At 44.1% G+C, this 25671-nt stretch overlaps 1 protein-coding gene across 3 annotated transcripts in view; it reads right to left on the reverse strand.

Annotated features, from left to right (window-relative positions):
- l1cama (L1 cell adhesion molecule, paralog a) overlaps window positions 1-25344 on the reverse strand; it is a 42049-nt gene extending 16705 nt beyond the window's left edge. For all 3 annotated transcript variants that reach the window (XM_034086907.2, XM_034086909.2, XM_034086906.2), the window contains exons 1-5: window positions 25222-25344; window positions 3843-4147; window positions 2805-2819; window positions 1038-1140; window positions 370-572 (exon numbers count right to left, since the gene is read on the reverse strand). In XM_034086907.2, the coding sequence (XP_033942798.1) occupies window positions 370-572; window positions 1038-1140; window positions 2805-2819; window positions 3843-3969 (448 nt within the window). In that variant the 5' untranslated portion in view covers window positions 3970-4147; window positions 25222-25344. The remainder of the gene's footprint in view (window positions 1-369; window positions 573-1037; window positions 1141-2804; window positions 2820-3842; window positions 4148-25221) is intronic.
- Between the last annotated feature and the right edge of the window lie 327 nt (window positions 25345-25671).

The raw sequence follows: 25671 nt of genomic DNA on the forward strand, positions 1-25671 counted from the left end.
ATCACAGATGTTTTCAGATTTGTGAACAATATTTGAGAGAAATGGTTATTTTGTGTATATAGAACATGTTTTAGATCTTTGAGTTCATCTCATGAAAAATGGGAGCAAAAACAAAAGCGTTGCATTTATATTTTTGTTCAGTGTATGTGATACAACCTTATGAGAAAATATCAGAGGAGGTTTGATTAGTTTGATACTGTTTTAAATTGTGCGTGTGGCTCTCAACGCTTAAGCGAAATAATTACAAATCAGCAAATACTCATGCATGATGGAATTTGAATATTCAAAAAACCCGTCAAAATGTAATGCTTCTGTCTCAGTAACTGGTCAGTTTGTTGTAGAATTAATCAGCCATCAGCATGTTCTTACCGTCACTGCTGATGGTGGCCTCGTTAGAGACGGCAGTCCCCAGCTCGTTGGATGCGTAGCAGACATATTTGGCTTGGTACGGCTTCAGGCTCTCCATAGTGTTACTGAGTGTGTAGAAAGCGAATGAGCCAGCGCGCTCAGTAACCTTCAGCTCCGGGTCACTGCCTGGGTCAAACTCCTCTCCATCCTTTGTCCATCGGAAACTTGAGAAAATAAAAAATATATAAGTTACGCTGTTGGGAGAGTTTTCATTAAAAAAAACAATTTCAATGCATTTGGAAAAGCTGATTTTTTTAGCACACATGAGATGTCCTTAAATGTCACTGAATTGATACACAAATTCCAAGAGATGCCCCACTGGGACTCATGAGCTAGTGCTGTGTAATTGCGATATTCATCTTTTCCTTGGCAATTGGAGCAGTTTTCCACTTTGGAGCAGACACTCTTAATTGACGCTTAATGACGTTTATCCCTTGTTGAAGTGAGTACTCTGACGGGGAGAAGCTGTGCTCTCATGTAATACTAATATGTAGATGTCAGTTGAACAAGGACAGGGAAGGTCACCGTTCCCAGTTGTCTAAAAAGATAACCAGTGTCTAGCTCCTACATTATTAATACAGCATCTTCAGTATGTGTGTCTGTATGGATGTGTGTGTGTGATGACTAACATGGGTAAAGGGTTGCCGGTGGCTTCACAGTTCATGACGAAGTCTTCAACACCAAAGACGGTGACAGACTCCGGCTGTATCATAATCATCGGAGGCCTCTTTACTGCAAGAACACAAAATAGTTTTGTCACAACACCATTTATAAAGCAGGGATACATGAGTTGTTACACACATATAGTGTTTGAACAGACAGAAACACATACTCAGAATAGTGCTGCAGTCTTCACATGACCTGCTTTGATTCTGCATGCTGCTGTAATAACTCCCGCTATGACATACACACATATATCATCCCCTTTGTCCATCGGAAACTTGAGAAAATAAAAGATATACACACACATCTCTATGGCCGTGGGGAAATGGCTTACCAAGCAGCACAAAATAACCAGAGATACCACTCAGTTTTACACTTTAACAGCAGCAGAAAAGTATATTCAGTCAATATCACTTAAAAAAAGACTCCCTAGAGAAAGAGATGAAATGTAGGACAAAGAAAAGAGTGCGAGTAAGAGAGCGGGCAGAGAAAATGGGTTGAGACTAGATGAAATTGATATAGCATAATGTAAGAGGGAGAGTTTATGTAAAAGAGATATATAGTGCTTTCTGTCTGTGTGAGAAGGAGAGATAGGGGGAGGGGGGGTATGGGGAAATGAAGCAGGGATTTTGAAGGGAAAAAGGAAAGACCACCAGACAAGGTTTCTCCTTCTCTGTCGCCTCTGTCCACGACAGCCATAAAGCACAGCCTCGATAACAGAATCATAAAAAGAGACATGCTGGGATTTGGAGTGAATACTCTATTGAACCAGCATGTTTGATTTTTCCACATGCTTTATGGGCCTGTGTCACTTTGTCTGTTCTGTTATTCAATACTTATAGACAGAAACGTAAATCTTTTCCCCCTCAGAGCTGTAGTGAATACCCTGTCGGCTGTTAGCAGTGGAATAGAGGTCACAGCTTGATATTGTTTCGGTAGCGTGTTTAATTTGACTTCAAGGGGAGAGACAAAGCCTGAGGTGGATTTACATTATGTAGGTGCATGTAGGGCTGCATTATATGTGGAAAATGCAAGGGAGATGAAGAGCTGAGCAGACAGGAGGAGATGGAAAGAAGTGCAGCAAAGAGACCACGTAGAGAAACGGTGGAGATGAAAAACAAACAAGGGTAGATTCACAGAGCTTCGGAAAGAGATGGATAGGGAAAGTTGGGGAATGTAATGAAAGAATTCCCACTGATCGAGCAAATAAGCCCATTTCCTCAGCTGATCAAATTGAGGTTCGGGCTGCAGGCTCAGCTCCATTATTGGCAGAGGAGGAGCAGAGGAGCCAGTGCTTAGTGCTCTAACTCCCCTTTATTTCCCCATGCCTTTGATCTGACAGCCCTGCTGCCTCCTAACAGACAGCAGCTCCTCACACTTCCTCCTCCCTGCTCCTACAGGGATCTCACCTATGGGAGCCGGTGATGCTGAGCACACATAAAGTAAAAGGCACACAGAAACAGGTGCATGTTCCCCATACAACACAAACACACATCCTCGCGTGCAAACACACATGCGCAATCGAACACAGGAACTAAAACAGATGAATCAACACGAAGGAACACTCAAGCATAACGCTGCAAATGCACACTAATGCCTGCTTCAGTGAGACAGGACCTTCACAGTGTGCAGAAAGGAAAATATCCTCTCTGGCATAATGAAAGTGTTTACAATGAGCTTTGCCAGCACCTGCATTAAGATGGATGAACGTCAATAAAGTTAAAAGCACTTACGATCACTTATGTGGTCTGTTAGTCCACAGTGGTGGCCAGAGAAAAGGCAATGAGGGAAACAAAAACATTTTAGTTACAGTAAACAAGAAGGGAAAAGAGAGTTAATATACAGACATGGTGAAAACAGATAGATAGATAATTGAACAACAATTATGATACATTGACGATAAAGCATCGTAATGTCTCCTGTAATGGAGCGTGGCTTTTAACCCCTGCCTGCTTGACACAGATTCTAACGCATCTCCTTTATTGATCCCCATCTCTGTTCCACTGACACTCATTGACCTTTTACATCTTTGACCCGCTCCTCCTTCCTTCTCCTCATCATCATTCCTTCATCCTCCTCGGCCCTCTCTCCTCTGTGACACCTCCCCCATTAGGGAATTAGACTTGGGGATTTACTGCATTTCATCAACGTTTACAGGTTGTGCATGTGTGTCCACCGTGTGCGATATCTTGTTTTGAAGAGTCTCTCTCTCTCTCTCTCTCTCAGCTCTGTAGGCAGGCCGACAGCAACAGAGGAGATGAAGATACATTTCCCTGCAGGGCCACAAGCTCAGCTGTATTTCTAATGCCCACATATTGCATCGAGGAGGAGGAAGGAATGAAAGTGAGTAAGAAAAAAGCTTGCTGGATTTGTGTTGTATAATTCAATTGTTGATTAAATTATTCCTCAATCAGATTTTGGTTTGCACCAAGGAAACCAGATCAATAGTGGGACTAATCAATGCAGTATAAGGGAATCAATTACCAAGTAATTAGACACACCACAGGCCCAGGTGAGCGCTACCCAAAGAAACCTCAGACAGTGGAGTATTTTGAGCATAAAAGTGCAATTCATCCCTGAATATTGAGGTTCCTGAAAGAGAAACACATGCTTATTCAGTTCATTTGCACTAATTACTAATGATGAAAGATCATTATTAGCCGGGCTTTGATTCATCAACAATGTAATTAGCACAACAAATAGATCTTTGAACCTCATGGAAGCATTCAGCCTCCGTTATCATGAATAGTACCATATGAATCTGTACTCACAGTTGGAGGGTATGTGTATGGCTGCTTGGATGGGCTGGGCAGCAAGGGAGAGGAAGAGGAGGAGGGGGAGGAGGCGTGATGAGCACTGCCCCCTACTGCCAACCTGCTGTCGCTGCGTGTGAGGCATTGCTCACTGTCCCATCAAAGTCCCACCTGCTCACACACTCGTACAGTAGAACGCACAAAGAGGGCAACCTCACAAGTGTGAGGCTTTGTTTCTTTTCCAGGGAGGCCTTGTACGTCCCTCTTGTCTTTTTTTCTGCTCTTCTGTAGGTCAGGTCCACGCCCTCCTGCTGGTCTCTTCTCTGAAACATAAAAGAGAGGGGGGAGGTGAGGGGAGGACAAGTGGAGAAGCGAGAAGGAGGGGCGGAGGGGGGCCATGTGTCAGAATGAGAGAAAAATTACCCTGCACCATGTGGTCAGACCTACAGTATACGCAGACCGAGGCACGGAGTTAACACACCAATCAAGGGTCAACACATCCGGACAAAAAGCATCAACAATGCCTATCACTGAACCTGTTCTACTAATCAGACATCTCCATTTGTGTAATGACATGACCAGTGGCCCATATGGAAGGGCCAGTCAGCAGGACAGATGGACAGAATACCACGACAAGATGCTGAACAGAGCCTCGCTGTGGACAGATAGATGCAGATTGATGAAGTATTCAATCAGATCATACGCAGAGACAGACAAATAAATAGTTGATAATTAGGTTGACTGATCCTAGGACGAAACTGAACATCGTGTACTTGGGTGATGGTACTGTGATAAGTGTGTGATAAAGATGCTATCAGGCGTGGTGAGTAAGGGAAGCCACCCCTGCGAGGAGTCTATCCGTTCTCCATCTGTACTCTTGGATCTGGTCCTCGCCACAACATGCAGGCTGTCCTCCCTCGCGGCACCATGTGGCGCAGCCCGCTGACTGTTTACACTGCGTGCTTAGTATCATACACAAAGAACTGTTGCAGCCCTCCCTGATTAAGACGTACATGTGAGACAAAAGAAAATGGCGATAATAGAGAGAGGATGCTTATTTGGCAGCTCTGCAGTAATGGCAGTCTGATTGAAAGAGTTCTGGCTCGGCACGCCACTGTTTGTTGGCAACACCTCAGCAGAGACATGGCCGACCTTGGAGAGTGGGGGGGAGGTCAGAGAACAGAGGAGAGGAAGACGATAGAGAAGAGTGGAGGGCAGGAGGAGGATGGAGAGATGTGATAATCATCCATTTATTTGATCTAGTGGCTGACCAGTTAATTACAGGGGATGTGTCCATGTCACTCAGTAAAAAACGCCTCATGAACAATGTGTTCGTCCGCAGGAATATGGGATCAGCGCCAAAGTAGGGGAAATGAAAGTCCAAACAAGAGCGGAGCCTTTAATAAAGCAGTTTAAACTAATATCATTAGGGTTAAATGAGCCATCACACTAACTTGCTTGGTTTGTCAGAATAATGGCACAACAAGAACATAAAGAGGCAGAAGAAGGAGGGGTGAAGTGGGTGGAGGAACGAAGGGGAAGATAAAGAGGAAAAGTGGGTTTGAAGTATAGAGCAGGGGAGAGAGAGAAGCGGAGGAGAGGGAGGAGAGGGATGGAGCGGATGAGGGAGGGTGAGAGGTGATGGGAGGAGTGGAGGCATATGGAAGGAGGGGATGAAGAGGGATGACAAAGGCTGACAGATGTGACGCTAATCCTATCCAACCTCTCCCACACACACACACACACACACACACACACACACACACACACACACACACACACACACACACACACACACACACACACACACACACACACACACACACACACACACATGTGCAAGCTCTTCCAAGCAGCGTGCATCATGTGTTCACTTTCTTTTTGTTTCTCTTCTTCTTTTGCTTTTTATCAGTCGCTTTAGTGGTTGTTGTTGTTCTCGGGAGACAGGGGGCCAATTATTGTGATCCGGTCTTAAACCAGGCTCTCCCAAATGCCATTAGAGGCAGATGAATGAAGCGGGGCTAGTCAGGGTATTAGTACTTGTGTTAATGTGATCTAAGGTGGGAGCTTGCCTATCAGTGCCCCCCCCCCCCCGAAGAGACTGTGAAGGAAAGCCAAGTGGAGCAAAGCAGGGCGCTGATTAATGATGTGGCGGCCGTCACTTGTCATGCTGCCAATCACAATTCACCAAGGGATTGTACTGCTTATGCACGTGCACGCACACACACACACACACACACACACACACACACACACACACACACACACACACACACACACAAACGCACGCACGCACACACACACACACACACACACACACACACACACACACACACACACACACACACTCAGGTACACACTCAGGGGCAGTAACAGACATACAAAGACAACTGAAATGCATGGATAGATCGACAGAAAGGAAAGCAGACCTCAAGCGGGCGGACAAAGAGGATCAGACTGATAAAAGGGCATGGTCCAGTGGGCCTCAGTCAGGAAGTAGACCCTGCCAAAGAATATTGCAGTCCTGTTGAGTGTGAGCAGTAAAGGGGAACACTATAATGGGTTGGGAGGGGCATTGAAAGAGAGAGAGATAGAGAGAGGAAGAGAGAAGTAGCATAGAAGGTTGCCATGTAGTGTGGCTGACCCAGTCACCCAAACATGCTGATGGCACAGACTGATGTGGCCTGACAAGCACACAATCGCACACAATCGCACACAATCGCACACAATCGCACACACACACATCCAAGCTGTGTGTGCGCGGCATGGAGCCTCCATTATCACAGGGGTGAGAGTCACTGACATCGAAGCAGATGCATGATTTCACTTCTTCAGGGTGTCCGCTGTGCAGCTGTCAGCGATCCAATCCCAGCCCTGTTACCTGCTTCATTGGACAGGGTCAAAGGTCACGCCTGCGATTACTGTTTGCAGCTGGGCTGAGATGACCCGCCAACAGTGTCTCTGAGTGCTTTTAAAAACTATTATCACCACTGGGATGTCAGCGGGCGCCTCAGATGTCGTTCAATCACGCGAAGATTGAGTGAGCATCGCTGCGTTGAGATTTGAGGGCGTGGTAGTTTCGTTTTTCCACAAAAAGCCTGACTGCTGAAAATTCGCCGCCAACAGGCCTTGTATCAAACAAGCCAAATCGACCAAGTAAATGTTGCAACTCTTTCAATTATTCATGATGTTCATGCTTAGAGGCGTTTTGCTTACAAAAAACAAGAATAACCCCAACACTTTGTAGTATGCTGTGAGTGTTGCTATCATTAGTAGAATTTAATTGCTGTTGCTATTGTAGTGTGTACCCCCCTTGTCATCCATTAGATAGAAAATTGCACCCTTCCTTTCTCTGCAATATGTAGTAATTAGCATTAAGTAGACATGTTGGGTGTTGCCAAGGACTTTGAATGCTGAATAGGCTCTTATCAGTGGAGGGGGGTGGGGAGGAGAGACACGATCAAACCTCAAGAGTCGAATCATGTTTGGAGTTTCACACATACTCTAATCCCCACCGTGCCAACCACCCACATATACATGAGAGACTTTTACGCTTTGCTTCATGTCCTCATGTATCCGTGTGAGGAGCTGCTATGTTGATGAATGTAGCCTGGTATATTGTCTCTCAACACGGTGAGTCATGCAAATATGAATTCTGAAAGCTTCTCTTTACTTTCATCAGATGTGCTGCTCAACTGGATTTGTGCGTGTATGATTATGTGTGTGTGGTTGTGTGTGTGTTCTCGTGTATGTTCAAACATGTGTGCAGGTCTCGTGTCCTGTCATGCCTTGCTTTTAAATATTAACTACCTCCAGCTGTGAAGATGTGTAGGGGGCGAGAACGCAGGACGGAAGGAGGGGGGAGAAAAATAAATGAATACATGCCCCCCTTTACCCCCTACTCTCCCCCAGGGTTCGTCTGTCTGAAGAAACATCAGACTGAAAAGAGACGACGCACAGACAGAGGGAAGATGGAGTGATTTAGACATAAACAAAGAAAACACTCACAAGGAGAAATGGTCTGATAGGCATTACAGGATGAAGGCAGTGAGACATTATAAGGGTCAACGGATAGTATAAGTGAGGAAGGGGGGGGGCTGCGAAACAAGGTGATGCTGGTAGGGGGTAGATGATCATGCCCCCTACTGAGTGAATTATTCATAGAGATCCCCTTCCTGTCGGCACAATTTGCCCTAAATTCTCCCAAATCCATAATTCATTCACAAGCCACACCGTGGATTTGGTTTGGACCAATAGTGATGCTGTCCATCTATACCTGTCGTCGCCTGTGAGACTGTCTGATTTTCTCCTTCACTCCCCCCCTCTTCCTCTCTCTGGCAGGGTCATACTTTATGCATGAGCCTGTTGCAGTGAGACAAGTCTCAGACCCACTTTATCGCGACAGCAGAAAAATACCACAAATCATGTGAAATAATACTGGCTACCTGATTCTACTCCACTCCACAATTCACTTTTTAACACAGATATGTCTTTCATCATTCACCGCCGAGAAGATTGCATTTCTTTCTCACATATTCTTCTTAAGAGCCAAGCCCCTATAATAAGAACTGCCCAAGAACAATGAGTGCCCATTTTCCTGTCACCTTTTTATCAGTCTTCTTCCTGTCCTCATGCTGCCCCCTTGGTAGCTGACACTAAAAGCTTTCTTCAATTCCCCTCCGATCACTTTTCACAGAACATTTCCTCGTCTCCCTTCCTCTCCCCTCTCCCTAAACGCCTTTCACTGTGGCTCGGACAAAAGGTATTGAGGCCGATTAATTCAATATTTGCAACTTTAATGGAAAATTAGCCCCACAGCACAGTGGGGAAACCAATATCTTCCTCACGCCGGTGGTCTTTGTTTAAAAGGCCAAATAGCATGTGTTTCAAGATCGATGATCCATGGTCAACTGCAAATGGAAATGTACCAGCAGAAAAGGCTGCAGAGCTATGCAGCTTATCCGGCATCAGGGTACACAGACAGCGCATTTATCAATACCACTATTAGCATAAGCTTTGCGGTTAGATGCGTAGCGACTCCCACTAGTTTAATATGCTGCAATAGAAATCACGCCATGTTTTCCAAATCTTGCCCCTCTTTCAAAGACCTCACCTTACCCCCCACCCCCTTTGTTGTGTCAAGGGTTAGGGTTTAATATTGGAGTGACACAAAGCTGGAGAAAATAAAGGTTGTCAGAGGAGCCGTAAGGGCAACCGCCCACTCTCCTTCTATCCTGGTTACCATGACAACAGGGTCTCCACACAGCATCCCCCCTTGTACATACAAATTCAGTTATTCACACACATGGACACTAACGGGTTTGCAATATCACTTACATATGCGCACGCACGTACATACGATCACTCATTTGCTGCCAAACACTCTTAGTCCATCCCTCCAACACACACACACACACACACACACACACACACACACACACACACACACACACACACACACACACACACACACACACACACACACACACACACACACACCACATGCATTCAAACACAAGAAGTCTTAACATCTATAATATTACGCATTCTTAAACCGACATGTTGACATCCATGACACCTCACTTGGCAGAAAGTGTTTAAGTTACTTAAAAATGTATAACTTGAAATCCTTTACAGACCCATCCAACTGAAAGTAAAGTACAAGATTCCCAAAGTCCTCGACAAACATCTTTCCTCTGTACACCAATCACCCCTCCTCTTACCAGGACTACAAAAGAAGCTACCTCTGGCGTGATTTATTTATTGATGTTGTTCCCCTTAAGACACAATGGTAGAATATAAGAAGTGGTGAATAATTGAAGCAGAAGGGAGTGGACTCATTAAGACATCCGTAAGGGCTGAAGAAGGAGAGGAGAGGTAGATGAAGGAAAACTGACAGAGAGAAAGAAGGCCAACACCGGCGGGAGATCAAAGGGGGGGATTGACAACTAAGTCAACAACGAAAAAGTCTGAAAAATTCATAGGACGTAAAAAAAACACGAGAAAAATAAGCGGGTTGGAAAAGAACAAAAACATAAAGCATGACAGATGTGAAAAGCGATCCTGATATGCGATCTCTGACCAGTAAAAGCTCTGTAACGATCAAAATCAGGGGTGTTACCCCTAATGTAATAGTGTATCAGATTCCCTGCATGTGTGAGTGTGTTTGTGTGTACATGAGTCCATGTGTGTTGCAGTGTGTATCAGCAGAGATCAGCCTGTGTGTCAGCGGGTCAGCTAATCTCTCTTGTCAGCTAATGGAGCTGGTCTTGCTGATGGAGTGCCGCCTCTAGCTCTCTCTGCTTCTAGCATGTTAGCTGCTGCTCACTTAAGCCAACAACTGATAAGGTAACGTGCTTATGGCTTGCCTGTCAGTCAGTTATTCAAAGGAAATGGGGATGAATGGTATCAATAAACAGAAAGGAAAAATACACATAAGGGAGTAAAATGGAAGGTGAGTGTGTTTTGCAGATTAAATCAAGACTGTTGACTTTTGAATGCCAATGCTATCTGGACACAACATGTGGGCAGTGCTGCAATATTGAATCTCTTTTTTAATGTCCTTTCAATTCACCTACTCACAATCAATATGGAAAGAAAACAGACTCTTCGGTCTCATTGGAAAAATACACAAATCAAATAATATACAAAAATGTGTACCGATTGTTAACCATGTGTATTCCATGTTCACTGTATGTACACAAAACCACACAACCTCTTTTCCACTGCCACTGTGGGTGTCATTTGCTACATTAGCAGCTGCATCAGTCAGATTCTGTGCCTGCTGCACAAAGCGCAGTATGTACGGACACACCCTCCGTGTCAAGCAGAAGATATAAGATGTGATGCACACTGCACACACCCTTACAGGCACATTGTTATGCACTCTGTGTGCAGGAAGAACATGCAATGAGAAACACAAACCGTTTACGAAGAATTGTGGCTGAATGGTTTAGTGTCCATACAGTAAATATGGCGTTAGCGCGAATAAATAGGAGCAATTATGACATTATGAAATGACGTGGAAGAGCTATTAGGAGTGACCTTCTCTCTTCCCCCTCCCTGCTTCCTGCTTCCTACAGCCTGCGCTTCCTCTCCCTCTCTTTATCTCTCTGAGTCAGCCTCTCCCCTTTTCTCCTGTTCCTCCGGACCTAACAGACTCGCTTGTGTTTTTCTTCTTTTTTGATGTGCGTTTTGACCTTCACTGCCACATTCTTCTTTCTCCTCTACCTTTGTGAAAGAAATGATGCTGTTTGTGTGAAGCGAAGCTCAGAGAAGATCTTTCAGTGAACGTGTGTATATGCAGCCCTTCATCCCTTGGAGAGAAAAATTAGAGGGAGATCAGACGGGTAAAAGGGAGATTTTATGTGTGTGTGCTAGCAAAGCCTTTGGGGATCAAACTGGAGCCAGGCAGGCCAGTTAAAAAGAAGCTGACATCAGTATAGTATCTATCAGTGTTAGCCCTGAAAGCAGACGCAGCAGCTTAACACTGTTGGAGATGACGACCCAGCTCCAACAACACAAACAGTAACAGCACCAGGGGGAAATCAGCCACTGAAGCACATGCAGGAATAACTTTACCATGGCATATGTGTTGGGGCATAAAACATAAGCATTTACATGACTTTATTTTTGGGATTCAGGTCGCATTGTTCTGAAGTCACCCATGCATTCACAGTGTAAAAGCAGCAGAAGATAAACATGCATAAGCTCATAAAGTAGACTGAAGTGCTTAGGGTTATCTGATGAGCCTCGGGTGTGAAGGGGAGCATATGTGTGTGGGTCTGACTCTGGGTTGCATCAAGTGTGCAGGTGGGGCGGGGGGGGGGGCATGTCTGTGAGGGCTGTTGCAGGTGGGGATATCTGAGGAGGGGCTGTGCAGTCAGTCATCCTGCAGACAGAGAGGAGGAGGTGGGGGGGGGGGTCCCTGGGGTCAGGTAATAAGTGGCCCGTACAGCTCTGGAGGACTCAGCTGCCAGCGACTCGTGTGACACGCAAGGACACGTGGTCTCCTCCGCAGGGACTACAGGCACGCCACACCCCGAGGAGAGGGGCGGGGTGTATACGTGACCTGCGACCTTCAGCACAACAGGTTACACATATGTGATACTAATGTCTCTGGGAGAAAAAAAACACTCTTAATGAAGAATCTAAAAAAACGTAACCACGGATATGTTGTTTACATTATATTTCAATAAGGGGATTTTTTTTTAGTGGCAAGTTTCCCAGCAGATGGCTTGTTGCTAAGATTTAGAAGTTGCCTGGAACAATTGCCGCGGTCTCCTTAGGTTTGATATAATCCTGTCTCTTCCACCCCTTCAGGGAAATGAGCTGCTGGCAGAGCAAGGTCACACATCGTGCTTTGCTCACACATTTGCATAGAATGGCCCCAGTGGCTAAAGGACTGTGGGAAGGAGGCTGCATTTGTTCTAGTCTGATGCTGTGGCATAAAGCAGCCACACATGAAATGACTGAAAGCCATATGCTTCAAACATGCTTACACCCATGTACACAAAGCACTGCCACAGTTGTTATATAAACAAAGCAATGCAGAATGAGAAATACAAACAAACAAAACAGTTCTCAAAATAGTGCTAGCATAACCTGTCTTCAGTTAATGGACCACAGTAGAGAAACCAGCTCACGGTGCCAGGTGACTCACGTCTGCCGAATAATTAACAAAACCAAACCACGGCTTCTTGGCAATCCAAGAACTTAACTTTGTTAAAAGTTGCAGAAGCAGCACTTCCCCTTAAGTGCTCCTCATCTAATCAAATACAAAGGCTTCTGGGGATGAGCCAGGAGATGTCACCCCTCTAAACAGCTAGTTCATGTCTCTTGAGTGAATTCAGAGTGGAACAAGAAGAGTGAGGTGTGTGGTAACAAGAGAAGGAGTTATATGAGGAACAACGACATTTTTAAAAATGATCACAGTGTCATAAACTGTGGGACAATTTGTCTTACTTACCTCCACCCTGCGGCACTCTATCTTCTGTTAGAAGGGAAGGAAAACCACTTTTTATATGGGCGCTAACACTCTGAGTAAGCAACTGTTTTTGATTGATTTGTTTGTTGTTGAAGTTGCAAATCTTTTTTTTCTGCTGTGTTTGCACTTTACTGTTTTTTCCTTTACGCTTCGCAGACTCCCGCCACACGGCAATGACAAGTCAATCGATCAGATTTATTTGGCTAAATTAAAGATATTATCAATCAGACTTTTAGAACTCCAAATATCGGTACAGTTTTCATGAGTTAAATCATCTTAATAAATAGCTTTTCTCTATTAGCATGCTCTCTACTAATAGATCAAAGTAATTAACATATTTTCATATAGGACTTACCATCTGCTGTTCTAAACACTTTTGTTCTGTACAAGTTTTGTGTTATAAAAATCAATATAGAAACAGAAACTATTATTATATAAGTGTGTGCACTGTCTCAGAGAACGGTGCCACAGTGGAGCGGCTTGTCTCTCCATCAGCTTGTTTCTGCCTCTCTCATCTCTCTCTGTCATCAACACACTCAACGGTCGGATACGTGAAGCCTCACACACACTGTCGCTCAAACCCAAACACACACACACACACACACACACACACACACACACACACACACACACACACACACACACACACACACACACACACACACACACACACACACACACACACACACACACACACACACACACACACACACACACACATAAACACACAAGCACATACACACAGCAGACTGAAGGTTGGTTTATGTAATTGTCTGGCAAGACAAGTCAGTTTAAGGGGATTTGCCTGCCATTCAAATAGGGCTGGGTGAGGATAATAGACAGAGTTTGCATGGTGATGTGGCTCCCTAGCCTCAGACATCTCTGCTTAGTACGAACCACCTGTGTGTGCGTTTGAGTGCGTCACAGTGAAAGTGTGTGTGTGTGTGTGTGTGTGTGTGTGTGTGTGTGTGTGTGTTTGCTTAGGATGTGACAGGTCAGTATTGTTATGCATGACTCATTTTGTTTGTTGTAGAATGTGTCCGTGTGTGTGAGGGGTGTCTAGGGATAGGTGTCAATACTCGCCTTTCCTCGCCCTGCTATCACCATGACAACCTCCTGACTCCAGCTCAGCCGCACATAGAACATATTTCTCTCCCCTCCCCCTTCGACATGTTCATCCTCCTCACCCCGTCCCCCTATTCCCTCCCTCTCCCTCTCCCTCTCCCTCTCTCTCTCTCTCTCTCTCTCTCTCTCTCTCTCTCTCTCTCTCTATCTTTCTTTACTTTATACTTTTACCTTCATCTCCCATCTCCAGCATCTCTTGCTCTTTCCCCATCTCTGGCTTTCTCCAGTTCCCCTGTTATGTCTACATGCTCCCCACACTTGAAAGACTTCCTCCTTCCTGACTGTCGTCTTTGCTGAAAGTCTGTCTGTTTGCGCTCTTCTATCTCTTTCACTTCTGTTCTCTATTCTCTGCTCCCTGCTGATTGCCTCTCGAAACTCATACGAGTATGAAACTCTTCTTTCCTCAACCTGAACTCTTTTAGCTCACCCCTCCCTCCCGCTCTTCTCCTCCTCATAGAGAGAAGCTTATGAAGCACTGTTTTTTGTATCTGTGCTACACTACATCATCATTACAACCTCCCAGCCAACATCAAGCGCAATGCAATTACAGGTAGCATTCTATCAACCTCTGCCATCAACTGTGATCAACCCTGAGAGAGGCTGTGCAGTCTGAGGGGAAATGTGCGGGCTGGCACAGCATCGATACAATCCTTAGACCCTAAGTGGCTGACTAACTCCCATCACTTCTGTTATCATTATCATCAGCAAACCATTTCTGCTCTGTAACTAAATCCAATCATTACCAATGGAGTCCGCAGCAGCGATCTATTTGAGGCGGAGCGGCTAGTGCTCTGCAACAGAGGAGGGCCGGGCTCCATCAAAGGCTGCAGTTGTTATCTGAGGCGCGCAGCCCCGTCTCTGCAAATCCCCCTCCTCACATGTCTACACAGCTCAGGCCCCTCTACGCACCAGTGTGTCGTGGTGCAAAGAGATCAAGGACGTGACATTTTCCAGAACACGCAGCAATTTTCAGCCAGGCGCAATATGAAAGAGAGTAAACAACCTGTTCCATCCCGCCTGTGTTTGCACCAGTGTGTGTCTGTGCGTCATCTCCTGGCAGACGGATAAAGGTATAACAAGTATATCTGGCTTTATATTATCTATTCAAGGAGGCAGACAGTGTGAATAGGCAAATAAAGGTGAGGAGGCTATTTCATATGCTCTTTCTTTATATTGTTTTGCAGAGCTTCACTGCGCCTCTTGCATCATCTTCCCTATATCCTTCTCTTCCTCCTGGGGTCTCTTCCTCCTCACACTGAAGCCCCAGCTGTGAACACAACTCCACTGCAATATCATCTCTCTTTCCTCACGTTTTGCTTCAGTTATGAGAGATGGCAGAAAGGGTTTGGCCCCAATTCTATCAAGAGAGAAGAAAAACAGATACCGAGAGTCGCCAAAGGGATGTGTCCTTATCCTGCGGCTAAACTACCAGCTAATGATGTTTCACAGCGAGTTAGGCCAACAAGGTCTGACAATCCACATCTATACTGTAGACACACACTAAACAAATATGCTTGCAGCCAGCTGTTGATACCCTTGTGTATTCTCCAACAGTCATAGAAGCAACAGATAGACACACCTTCTCATGGAGAAAGAGATCAGTGGCACTGTTCTAGTACACTGCCACTAACATATATCTGAATCGTCGACATCCTGTGAAAGCAAAACAAAATGCTTATAGTGCTTTTTCCAATATAGGACACCCACACAGCAAGCAAGCACGAGCCAACAGATATAGCTTTTACACGACAACATTTTCAAACACCTCTGAGTCTGCTTTCTTTATTTTAGCTGAAAAGAGAAAGCAGCTTTTGTGACACTTGTGTAGGCGGACGGGTCTCACAGGCTGGCTGAGGGGCCGACACACAGGAAGTGTGTGACGGCCACGCGGCTAGTAACAGCCATGTCACTAACATTTACTGTTGGACTGTTTGTCCCCCTCTGAACTGTGCCCGGGCTCACTACACACTCTATATAAAACACACACCGTCTGGACTACTGGATGGCGGAGAGGCAGAAGGAAGGAATGGCAAGACAGAAGGCATGGGGGGAGAAAAAGAGGGGACGAGTTACGAGGACGTATAAAGATGGATGATATATGGAACTTATGGAAAATAAAGTCATCCCAGCCAAACACATTTTATACTGTCATTTCAGGCACTATTTGTGTCGGGGGTTGTGTTCATTATTTAATGGAGTCACAGTGTGACTATGTACACAGCCTGAGAAGCTGCAGGTGAGCTGCATTTGTGTGTGTGTGTGTGTGTGTGTGTGTGTGTGTGTGTGTGTGTGTGTGTGTGTGTGTGTGTGTGTGTGTGTGTGTGTGTGTGTGTGTGTGTGTGTGTGTGTGTGTGTGTGTGTGTGTGTGTGTGTGTGTGTGTGTGTGTGTGTGTTATGCTTGACAGGTGTGCATCTGCCTCTGTACACGGTGACATTTTAATCACTACAGGATCTTTGTCCTTTACCCTCCCGTGTCTCTCTGCTCCCTCTCCCTCTGTCTCTGTCTCTCGTATCTCTTCCCACATTGTCCTCCCATCTAAACCTCCTCACTCTCACACTTCCTGCTCGTCACCTGTGGCAGGATCACTATTTAATGGAGCGATAAACATTATTAAAGGTTACTGTTAATAAAAATCCTTTCCTTCTCTCCCAGTGTCTCCACCTTCCCTCCTGCTTCCCCTGCCCCACCCGAGTGTGTAAGGCCTGGAGGACGAGGTCTCTGCTTTGTGTATAATTACCTCCTTAAGCTTGTTACACTGTCTGGGCCTTCTGTCTATTCTCTCCCGATTCTCTCTTTATCTTCACGGGGTTTCTTTACTGCTCATGTTATTTTTTTCTCTTCATCTCCCCCCCTTCCCCCGATGTGACATCTGCACCCTGGTATAAATCTATTTTTCCTTCTTGTTGCTTCTGTGTTTTCTCTTGGGAATTGTTCCTTTTATGTTTGCCTCGTATTAACTAGAAGCCTCACCCCATGTCTCCTTATCGCTTCCTGCTACATCAGTCGGTCCTCTCTTCAGCATAGATTTCATTGGTTTACAGAAATCGCTACACAAAATTACACCCCAAGTTTGGCCACAAAAACACAATTGCTCAATTTTCTCGCTGTGAAGCAGAGAGACGATGTCTGATGTAAACAGACGGTTTTATAGCTAAATATAGAGTCTCATTAGTGCAGCCCGGGCACTGTGTGAGGCTCACTGTAGCGCCATGCCCAATTACCTCTGATCAATTCAGGGAGCAAATTCAAACAACTCCAACACCAATCTGATGTGTTGAGAAGAGGCTAACAATAAAAGATTCACAGTTTTTTTTTTCAGGTAGACAGAGAGAGGAGTGTGTAGCAAGTTAGCGTGGCCTGATTTACTCAGAGCAGATAAAAGGAGAGGATGAGAGGGATGTGGGTCATAACTAGTAAATAAGAAGGAGATTAGTTTATATAAACCCTTACTTAACTGTCTGTGGTCTCGCTGACATGCACATTATTTGCAACATGGCCAAATAAATATAATGAGATGGGGAGGCATCCCAAAATATACTTGGCAGAATGGACACTGGACAGACCTCTTAACTGAAATACTTTTTTTTCTTTTTTCTATTAAATTAAAAATAAATAAGTGGCATAGAAAGCTCAGACTGACAAACAAAATACATCAGGGGAAATATTACACTATGATTTGCCAATAATTATGATTATGATGGTGATAATGAGAAAGAAAAGGATATAATAAGCTGAATGTTCATCTTCGGCTCACATGGATTGGGAAAACGTCTTAAGGTTATACAAATGTTTACCCCCGCCCCCCTCTCTACTCGTGTTTCTTGTCAATCTCAATACAGGCTAAAATGCCAAAAGAAAATGATCAACAACGTATGACATTTTAGAGATACACAGTTTACATACATTTAAGTGATAAAAGACATGCAACGAGTGTCCTTACATTCTGAAGAACATGGCTGCCCACTCGAAGCTGCCCATTGTACTGACTGTTGTTACTCATGAAAAACAAACATAAAGAGCACACGTCTCGAAATCCTTTCCTCTCCACTTTTGTCTTGACATTTCTTTACTCCCTGACATTTGCTGTTCCTTCTCCGTACTTGAATCCCTCTCCTGCTGCTCATAATCCATTGTTTCCACTGTAGCTCTTTCCTCCCTCTTTGTCTCCTTGCCTTTTGTCTGACATTACCCTGTTTTAACCTTGTCTGCCCCTCATCTGCCCTCCTGCAGCCAGCGCCCTGCACACATGTGGTGGGTGTAGTGTGTAATAGGATGGCACAGTAGGTGAGATTAAATTAGCCAGTGTATGGGGATTACAGCCCACTCAAAACCTGATCCCCTCCCACTCTGTGTAATCCAACACTAATGAATATATCATGGCTGACACAGCAGATAAAGGGCCTGCGAGAAATCTACGGTCACAATATCATCAAGACAAGCAGAGGAGACAAATACAGAGTTTTCTCGACATCACCTGTAGCACTCGAGGCCACTGTGTCTGCTCAAGTGTGGGTAGATGCTCGTGTTTCATGCCCCATCTATTTCAGTTATGGTTCATTCAAATGAAGTGTATAGGTATATAGTGTGGGAAGAGACGAGTGACAGAAAATCGATATACTTAAACGTAAACACTCCAAATAAATAAACCTTTAGATGGATTCAGAAAACCACACCGTCGTTCAACACTTCACTCAGTCAATGTCAAGCAGTATCATTTCATTTAGCACACTCTAATGCCTCAAAAACAACAATGCATCTCGTGGCTACAACATACCAACACCTCTTCCCATCTTATCAGTGCACTTCATTCATTTACAACTGAGGCACACAACTCTGTGCGGAGTTCTGGGGGAATCGTCTTGATCAGTAAACTCTTGGGTGTGCTTTGATCTGTGATGCATGAGTCTCAACGTTGCAGTCTAGTTCAAACATTGTAACTACTTGAAAGTGATAGAGCCTCACTGCCAGAATGTTTTTTTAAGAGAAACTTCCTAAACTCTGGTGAAACAAATTGTTCAGTCATGCCTGCCAAAAACTACCTTTGCAAAAACTAGACCTGTAAGTACGAACGGTGGCAAGAACACTGCTTTTGCATTTGTCTATATTGAATGTCTGAATACACTGCTTTGTAATTGGCAAAGGAAAAAACTGGGCTAGAATGAAAGCTATGTCAAGGACAACGAGAAACATCGTCAAACAGTATTGAAGAAAAAAAACACTTAGTAGAGCGCTATGATGTCACTTAGAGCAAAGGAACCTTGCTGAAGTATCAGCTCTGAGATACATATTGCATTAAAAATGTAGCAGGCCTCTCAGCAAAAAATCAATAAATTAGTAAACCAATGCTGTCATGTCCCCTTAATAAACAGCCTGTGCAAAGTAATCAAAGCCAGAATGGCATCATAAAATGGTCACAGTTGCTCTTTACAAAATAAACCTCCTGATATAGGAAATCAATGTATTAGCTTAGAGATATAAGACTACATTTGCTATATTGGAATTTCTAAATGCTCCCATAGAGAGAATAATGGTGTTTAGGAGGAACCTTCACCTGCTGCCATCTGCAGAGGTTCTCCTTAAAGCAATTGTTAGAAAGAAAAAAAGGGTTTACCAGATTTAAATCAAGACATTTTTACTAAGGGTGAAAATATTTGTATTACTACTACTAATAATAATAATAATAATAATAATAATAATAATAATAATAACAACAACAATATTAATATATTTAGTTCTATTTTAGTTTCCTCTTTTGGTCAAATTGGTGCCTAATAAATGTTCTGTTAAGATGACTGATTGATAAAGTAATCATGATATTATCAATATGATTTAACAAAAACATTAGCATTAACTAAAAGCTTCTGTATTCAATTTAACGACGAGGAGCTTTATCAGGATAAGAATGAGAGGCAGGATAAACGCATTAAAACGTTGTGTGAGGCAGAAAGGGTAGTACATAATTACCTCATTTTGAAGCTATTTTACCCAGAAGACATTCAACTTAGACTTAGACTACTTACTGTCTCTCAGCAAAGTGGCCATCTGACACTTGACATTTTATTTCACAGACTAGAGGCAATAACCCAACATTGGTATTTGATGTAAAGTTAATTCATTCATGAGGTCATCCTTTGCTGCCCACTGTTAACAGTGAGTCATGCACGCATACAAATGTGCAGAGATACATCTTTGTCCATCAACAGAACACTTCTTAGATGCAGTTGAGAGACACACAGAGGGTCAATTTAGTCCAAGTATAGTCTCTGATGAGGACAATAAAGCCTTTCTGATGGAGTGACGCTGAGGGAAATTCTCTCTCTTTCACTGAGACAAAGAGATAATTTTGAGACTTAAAAAAGACATGCAAAGTATCGAGGAAGCAAAGAGAAGGTCAGACATGGATTTTCGTGTCTACCCTAATTCAAATCCACTCTTATATGTAGAGTTATTGCTCTGCTTCTTTCAGGCCTGGTTCTTTAATTTAAAGGGGACCATATCATGCAAAATGCACTTTGTGATGTCTTTTATACATAAATATGTGTCCCCGGTGCGTCGGGGAACTCACGCAGCGTCAGAAAATAAAACCATGTCTCTTTTCCTCTGTATCCAAATCTTTTAAAAACAGGTGTACAACGAGCGGATACAGATTTGCTGCCGATATGACGTCAAATCGACAGCGGACCCAGAGAGTGTTGCTATCAGAAACAATGCCTGATGTGTTTTGAACGTAATCTCGTCTTTGTTTACATTAGCAAGCCTCGCTAACACTCAGAGCTAACCTGTACTGTAGAGCATACGTGTTTCACCTTGTGATAAACCTGCAAGAGAAAAAGCATTTGAGTTCCATACTATTTCAGAAATAATCCTTGATGTGGTTTAAACAGGATTGCGTTTTATCACAACCGAATTTAACTTTATCTCCGGTAGAATTCTGATCAGGCATTAGCTCCGCCTCCTCTTCTTCTCAAAAGAGGGGTTTGAGCAGTATGAGGGATGGCTACAATGGGTGATCTGTTTGGTATTTTGAAAAAAAAACTTCACAGACATGTTTTTATAGGTATGGTCCTACAATATATTTTTCCAATATAGCATGATAGGTCCACTTTAAACAAAGTGGAAAAGTCACAGAATTTGCCTTTTAGTTTTGCACCATTTTGAGATATTGTCTACAATGTCTTGGGCAGCCTTATTTGTTATTGGTTTGGCATTAATTAGTTTCTGTCTCAGTTTCAAATAATATCCACCATGGGGTTCCAGTTTTATGATTTTAACCGCCAATATCATATTTGCCTCCCAGTGGAATTCTACAATTTCTCCTCTCTCATACCATCACTCCTGAACGCTGTAATAAGGTAATCCAATCTGCCAAATTAAATTCATTTCCATACATGACGCCTCTATTTGTGCCCTCATCTCACAGGTTCAATTGTATAACTGGGTTAGATTTATGAGTCTTTGTCTGAGAGCCTCTTTCTGGGAAGGCTAACAGCAGCCACAGTCATTATTTTGATTAAGACCCCGATGTCTGCTTTTCTGTCCAACACTGCATGAATACTGATCTGACACGGGCAACCAAATGACTGCATGGCGAGAAGAGAGGCAGTAAAAGGATAAATGGACATTGAAAGATTGTCTAAGAGGACAGAGCAGGACTCTTAAATGATGACTGGAACAAGGTGGTCCGGAGAAATTGCCATGACAGTCTTCTTCCACTTTGTCTCATCTTCCCTAACAAATGTATCTTTTCTCCAAGTCTGTACCATCCCACTGCCTTTTTTAAATCAATCCTTTTCCATCTTTAGGTTTTCCTGCCCTGCCTGCCTCATTTCACCTCCACAAATGTAATTCTTCCCTTTTGCTCCACCTTCTTTCTCCTGCCCTCCTCCTCAATTCTCTATAATCATTTACCCATGGCTGGCCTGTCAATCTATCTGACCCTTAGCTCCCTAAATCACCACAATGCATTCTTCACCAAACCTTGACAGCATGTCTACACGATCTCCCACTTGACACCCAGTGGGCTGGCTCCCATCTGCACAGACTAAATCAAACAACCTCCAAGCTGCACCCAGGAAGGGAGGGAGGGGGGGGGACTGACAACATCCTGAAGATGCACACGCAACACACACACACGCACGTCTTTAAAAAGGAGCGCATGCTGATTGGATAACACAAGGGAGTTCATTCACAAGCCTTTGAATCCGCGATTTTGAGTTTGTAACTTTACAACTTTTATTCTCAAAGGGGAATAAAAAGGAAATCAGAGATGAAACACATATTGTTGACACTTCAGTCTCAGAGATAGTTCTCTCTCTTAACCCTTATTTTACCCCGTCACTGCTTTAATGGCTGAATCCCCAGAAAGTGGCAAGTGCGTCCTTTGATCAGAAGCAGACGCTTAAGTAATCAGGCCAGGGAGGCAACACTAGAGAATCTTTCATTTGGCGCACTGCAACGGGATCTCTGCAGTGTTTGTTTGTGTGTGGTGCAGAAGTTGTGCCTGTGCAGATGTGTTTACGTGTGTGTGGGTCTATCTGTGTTTGCTGAGCATCAAAACTAGCAAACGTGCCCTGAGGCAATAACAGGTGGGTTAGGAGCGAAGGGCCAGCGCAGCATTGCTCTTCCTCAGAGTAGATCACTTCTCTCCTCCTACACCAGCTCTCCACTGCAAGACTAAAGGCATTTGGAAACGGGCCAGTCTTTGACATCATCATCCCATAAAAATGAATAGAGCGGAAGCATAAAATCCAACCTTACATTGCACGGCTTTTGCCACTAATAATTTCATCCATCATGATCAGAATCCTCCTTTTAATCTTTTCGCCTTTCATTTCTTTGGTTCTTTCTTTTGCTACAGCCCATCCTCCCTTGTGACCTTGCCCTTTTATATATCCTACTTGCTTCTCTCTCTCTCTCTCTCTCTCTCTCTCTCTCTCTCTCTCTCTTTTCTTCAATACCGATAGCAGAAAACACGCATTAAAGGAAGTGCTTCGCCTTTCAAAAGGGAGTACAGCTTCTTCATCTTCTTTAGTTGCTTGCACCATCCTCCCCAGCTTTTCAGTGCAGATCCCCTGTCCCTCTCTCCTCACATAAATCCCTGTTTCCATCCATCTCTTTGAAGGAACAGCTCAATTAACCAGCCTGGTCCGAGGGGAGATTACATTCTGCACCATACTGTAGCGAGTGTAATCGTACACTCCAAGTCTAGCCAGCTACTCCGACAACAAGCTCCCTGCTACACTAGCAGCTCCCAGCACCGTCTAGAGATCGGGCTGACACTGCTATACAAGCCCACTGCATTAAATAGTATGATAATGTGACCAGCAGTGGGTCTCTGGGGCCTTGCTGCCACGGAGACGATGCACACACACTCATTCCCTCCAACACGCCCTCTTCAGCAGCAGCTGTATCTTGATCTATTGTGTGAATGTGTGCAGTGCACTATGTTTATGGATGTTGTTCAGATAGTAACAAGTCATTGTCAGGCATAGTGCCTTCACTCCCCTCCATCCCTTGACTGGGTTCATCTGGGACAGGCTGCCGGCTACTAAGGCATGGAGAGAGGGAGGGAGGGAGGGAGAGAGGGAGGGAGTTCACCACATCGATAGCACACATTCTCATAGCTCACAGACATACTGTTCGCGCATCTGGTCTTTTTGGATATCTGCTGATATCTTAAGGATAGGAGTGCACGCTATGAGCGAAGATATACTTAACCACAAAACACCAGACATGCCGAGACAACCTACAGACGGAAGAAGCTTACGGCCTTTCAGCAGCTGCTTGGGGCCATACAGTTTTCTACATCATTAATACAACTGGTGGAACATTGTCTATGTTCTGCCATAGAACAGATGTGTAGCAGGCCACAGAGGGTGACAGCAGGCAGCTGTATGGCACTCAGCCAGGTGAGAGCCTCCTTTTCAGCGGCACACCTCCACACGGTCTGCTGTGAGCGCTGCCCCACCCTTATTTTCACTTCCCCTGATATCTCCTTCCGTATAAATATCTCTCTCACTCTGTCTCCTGTTGGTATCTGAATCTATCTTCCTTTCCCTCTCCCAGGTCTTTTTTAGATTCCTTCCCTGTCTTCGTGGTTTAAAGTTACCCTGCTCTGGCAACACAGCCCTACTGCAGCTGCAGGAGACTAAATTGTTGAGGTCTCCTCCGCTGTGCTGGTCATTCAGATGAGTTTCATCCTCCACATCAATGAATATCGTAGCAGCAAATTGCAATCATGGGCAGTACTTAACATTAAGCCACTCAGCTATTAGCTGGGGGAGGGGAACGTGCAGAGAAAACGAATATTCATATTAAAGTAGCAAGGAGGAGGAGAACCAAAGCATATCATTTGCCTGATAAATTATCATCAGTTTGCAGGAGAGAAATGCAGAATGCAACATGAATGGCAAAGAGGCACAGTATGCAAAGTACATTTGCATAAAACATGTCACATTTGGTTGGAAATTGTGTGTGCTATCTTTACATTTTTGCAAAAAACATATAGTAAGAGCAACAGATTAAAAGTAGATCTCAATACACTGCGGTTATTAAAAAATACATACTAAATCACATTTTTCTTCAGATTAAAAATCTAAATTAGATTGAGTTGTCCCTAAACACACATTTCAACTTTAGACATGTCATATTACAACAGATATTAAAACGGTCTTGTGACATGGGGCAGATTCAGTGAGGCAGGACAATGGCACACAGCATTCCTATGTATACAATATGAATGCCAAAGGAAACCCTGTTGCATGCAAGGCACTGAATGTTCAAGCAGCAAGATCAATACACAAAAAGGAAAAAGCATTTTTCATCAAAGTAATGTGATCCAACAGGTTACCAATGACACCTGCTACTACACAAAAGGATATTTTCTACAGTTCAAAGTAACAGAATAGTATAACTAAAGTATGATAAATTACAACCCCCACTACCAATGAAATAATTAAATAAAGGAGGTTTTTGAAATCTTTCAGTTGCTAGGTTTTTCGAACCAAGTGTGTTGAAATAGCTGTCATTTCCTAGTTTTCCTTACACCAGCACACCTGATGGGAATAGTAAGAGAACTGCCAAAGAGGAGACATGTCCAAATAAAGAGCTGTTAAAGTGCTCCACATGAACCAGACTGTCTGAATGTTTAACTGTCAGTGCTGAAAGGTGCGATTCCATAACAATCCACCTCACCTAACAGCCTAATTAATCCGCTCACCAGCTTTCCCCCGCTCTCATCCTGTTTCATGACAAACTGTCCGCCTAATCACTTAATATCCTCTTACCTTCTCAGTGATGCTGCTTTCCTCTAGCAACTCCTTGCTTCTTTCCCCCACGTCTTCCTTATCTACTTGTGCCTTTTTCTTCCGCTCCTCTATGAAATTGATTGTGCCCCACTCCTCTCTGCTGATGCTGCAGTGATAGAAAAACACACCCTCCTCCGGCCGCTCTCTCTCTCCCTCCCTCCCTGACTCTCATTGGCTGTCTGTTAGAGGTGACATCACCCTTCTTCTCTGCCTGCCTGCCTGCCTCCCTCCTGCTCTGTCCCCTCCCTCTCTCCCTCTTCACCTCTCTCTGAGGATTGTGACCATTCCTTTATTGTACCCCCCCCTCCTCCTTCCTGTCCTCTATCCATTCCCTCTGTCCTCTTTTTTCGTGCCTGAAAACAGTCTGGATCGAGGGTCCGGCTGCTCTTATTACTGCTCTTGTATTCAGCCATGCAGTGCCAGGGATAA

This window comes from Pseudochaenichthys georgianus, chromosome 7 (genome assembly GCF_902827115.2).
Source record: "Pseudochaenichthys georgianus chromosome 7, fPseGeo1.2, whole genome shotgun sequence".
Classification (NCBI taxonomy): Eukaryota; Metazoa; Chordata; class Actinopteri; order Perciformes; family Channichthyidae; genus Pseudochaenichthys; species Pseudochaenichthys georgianus.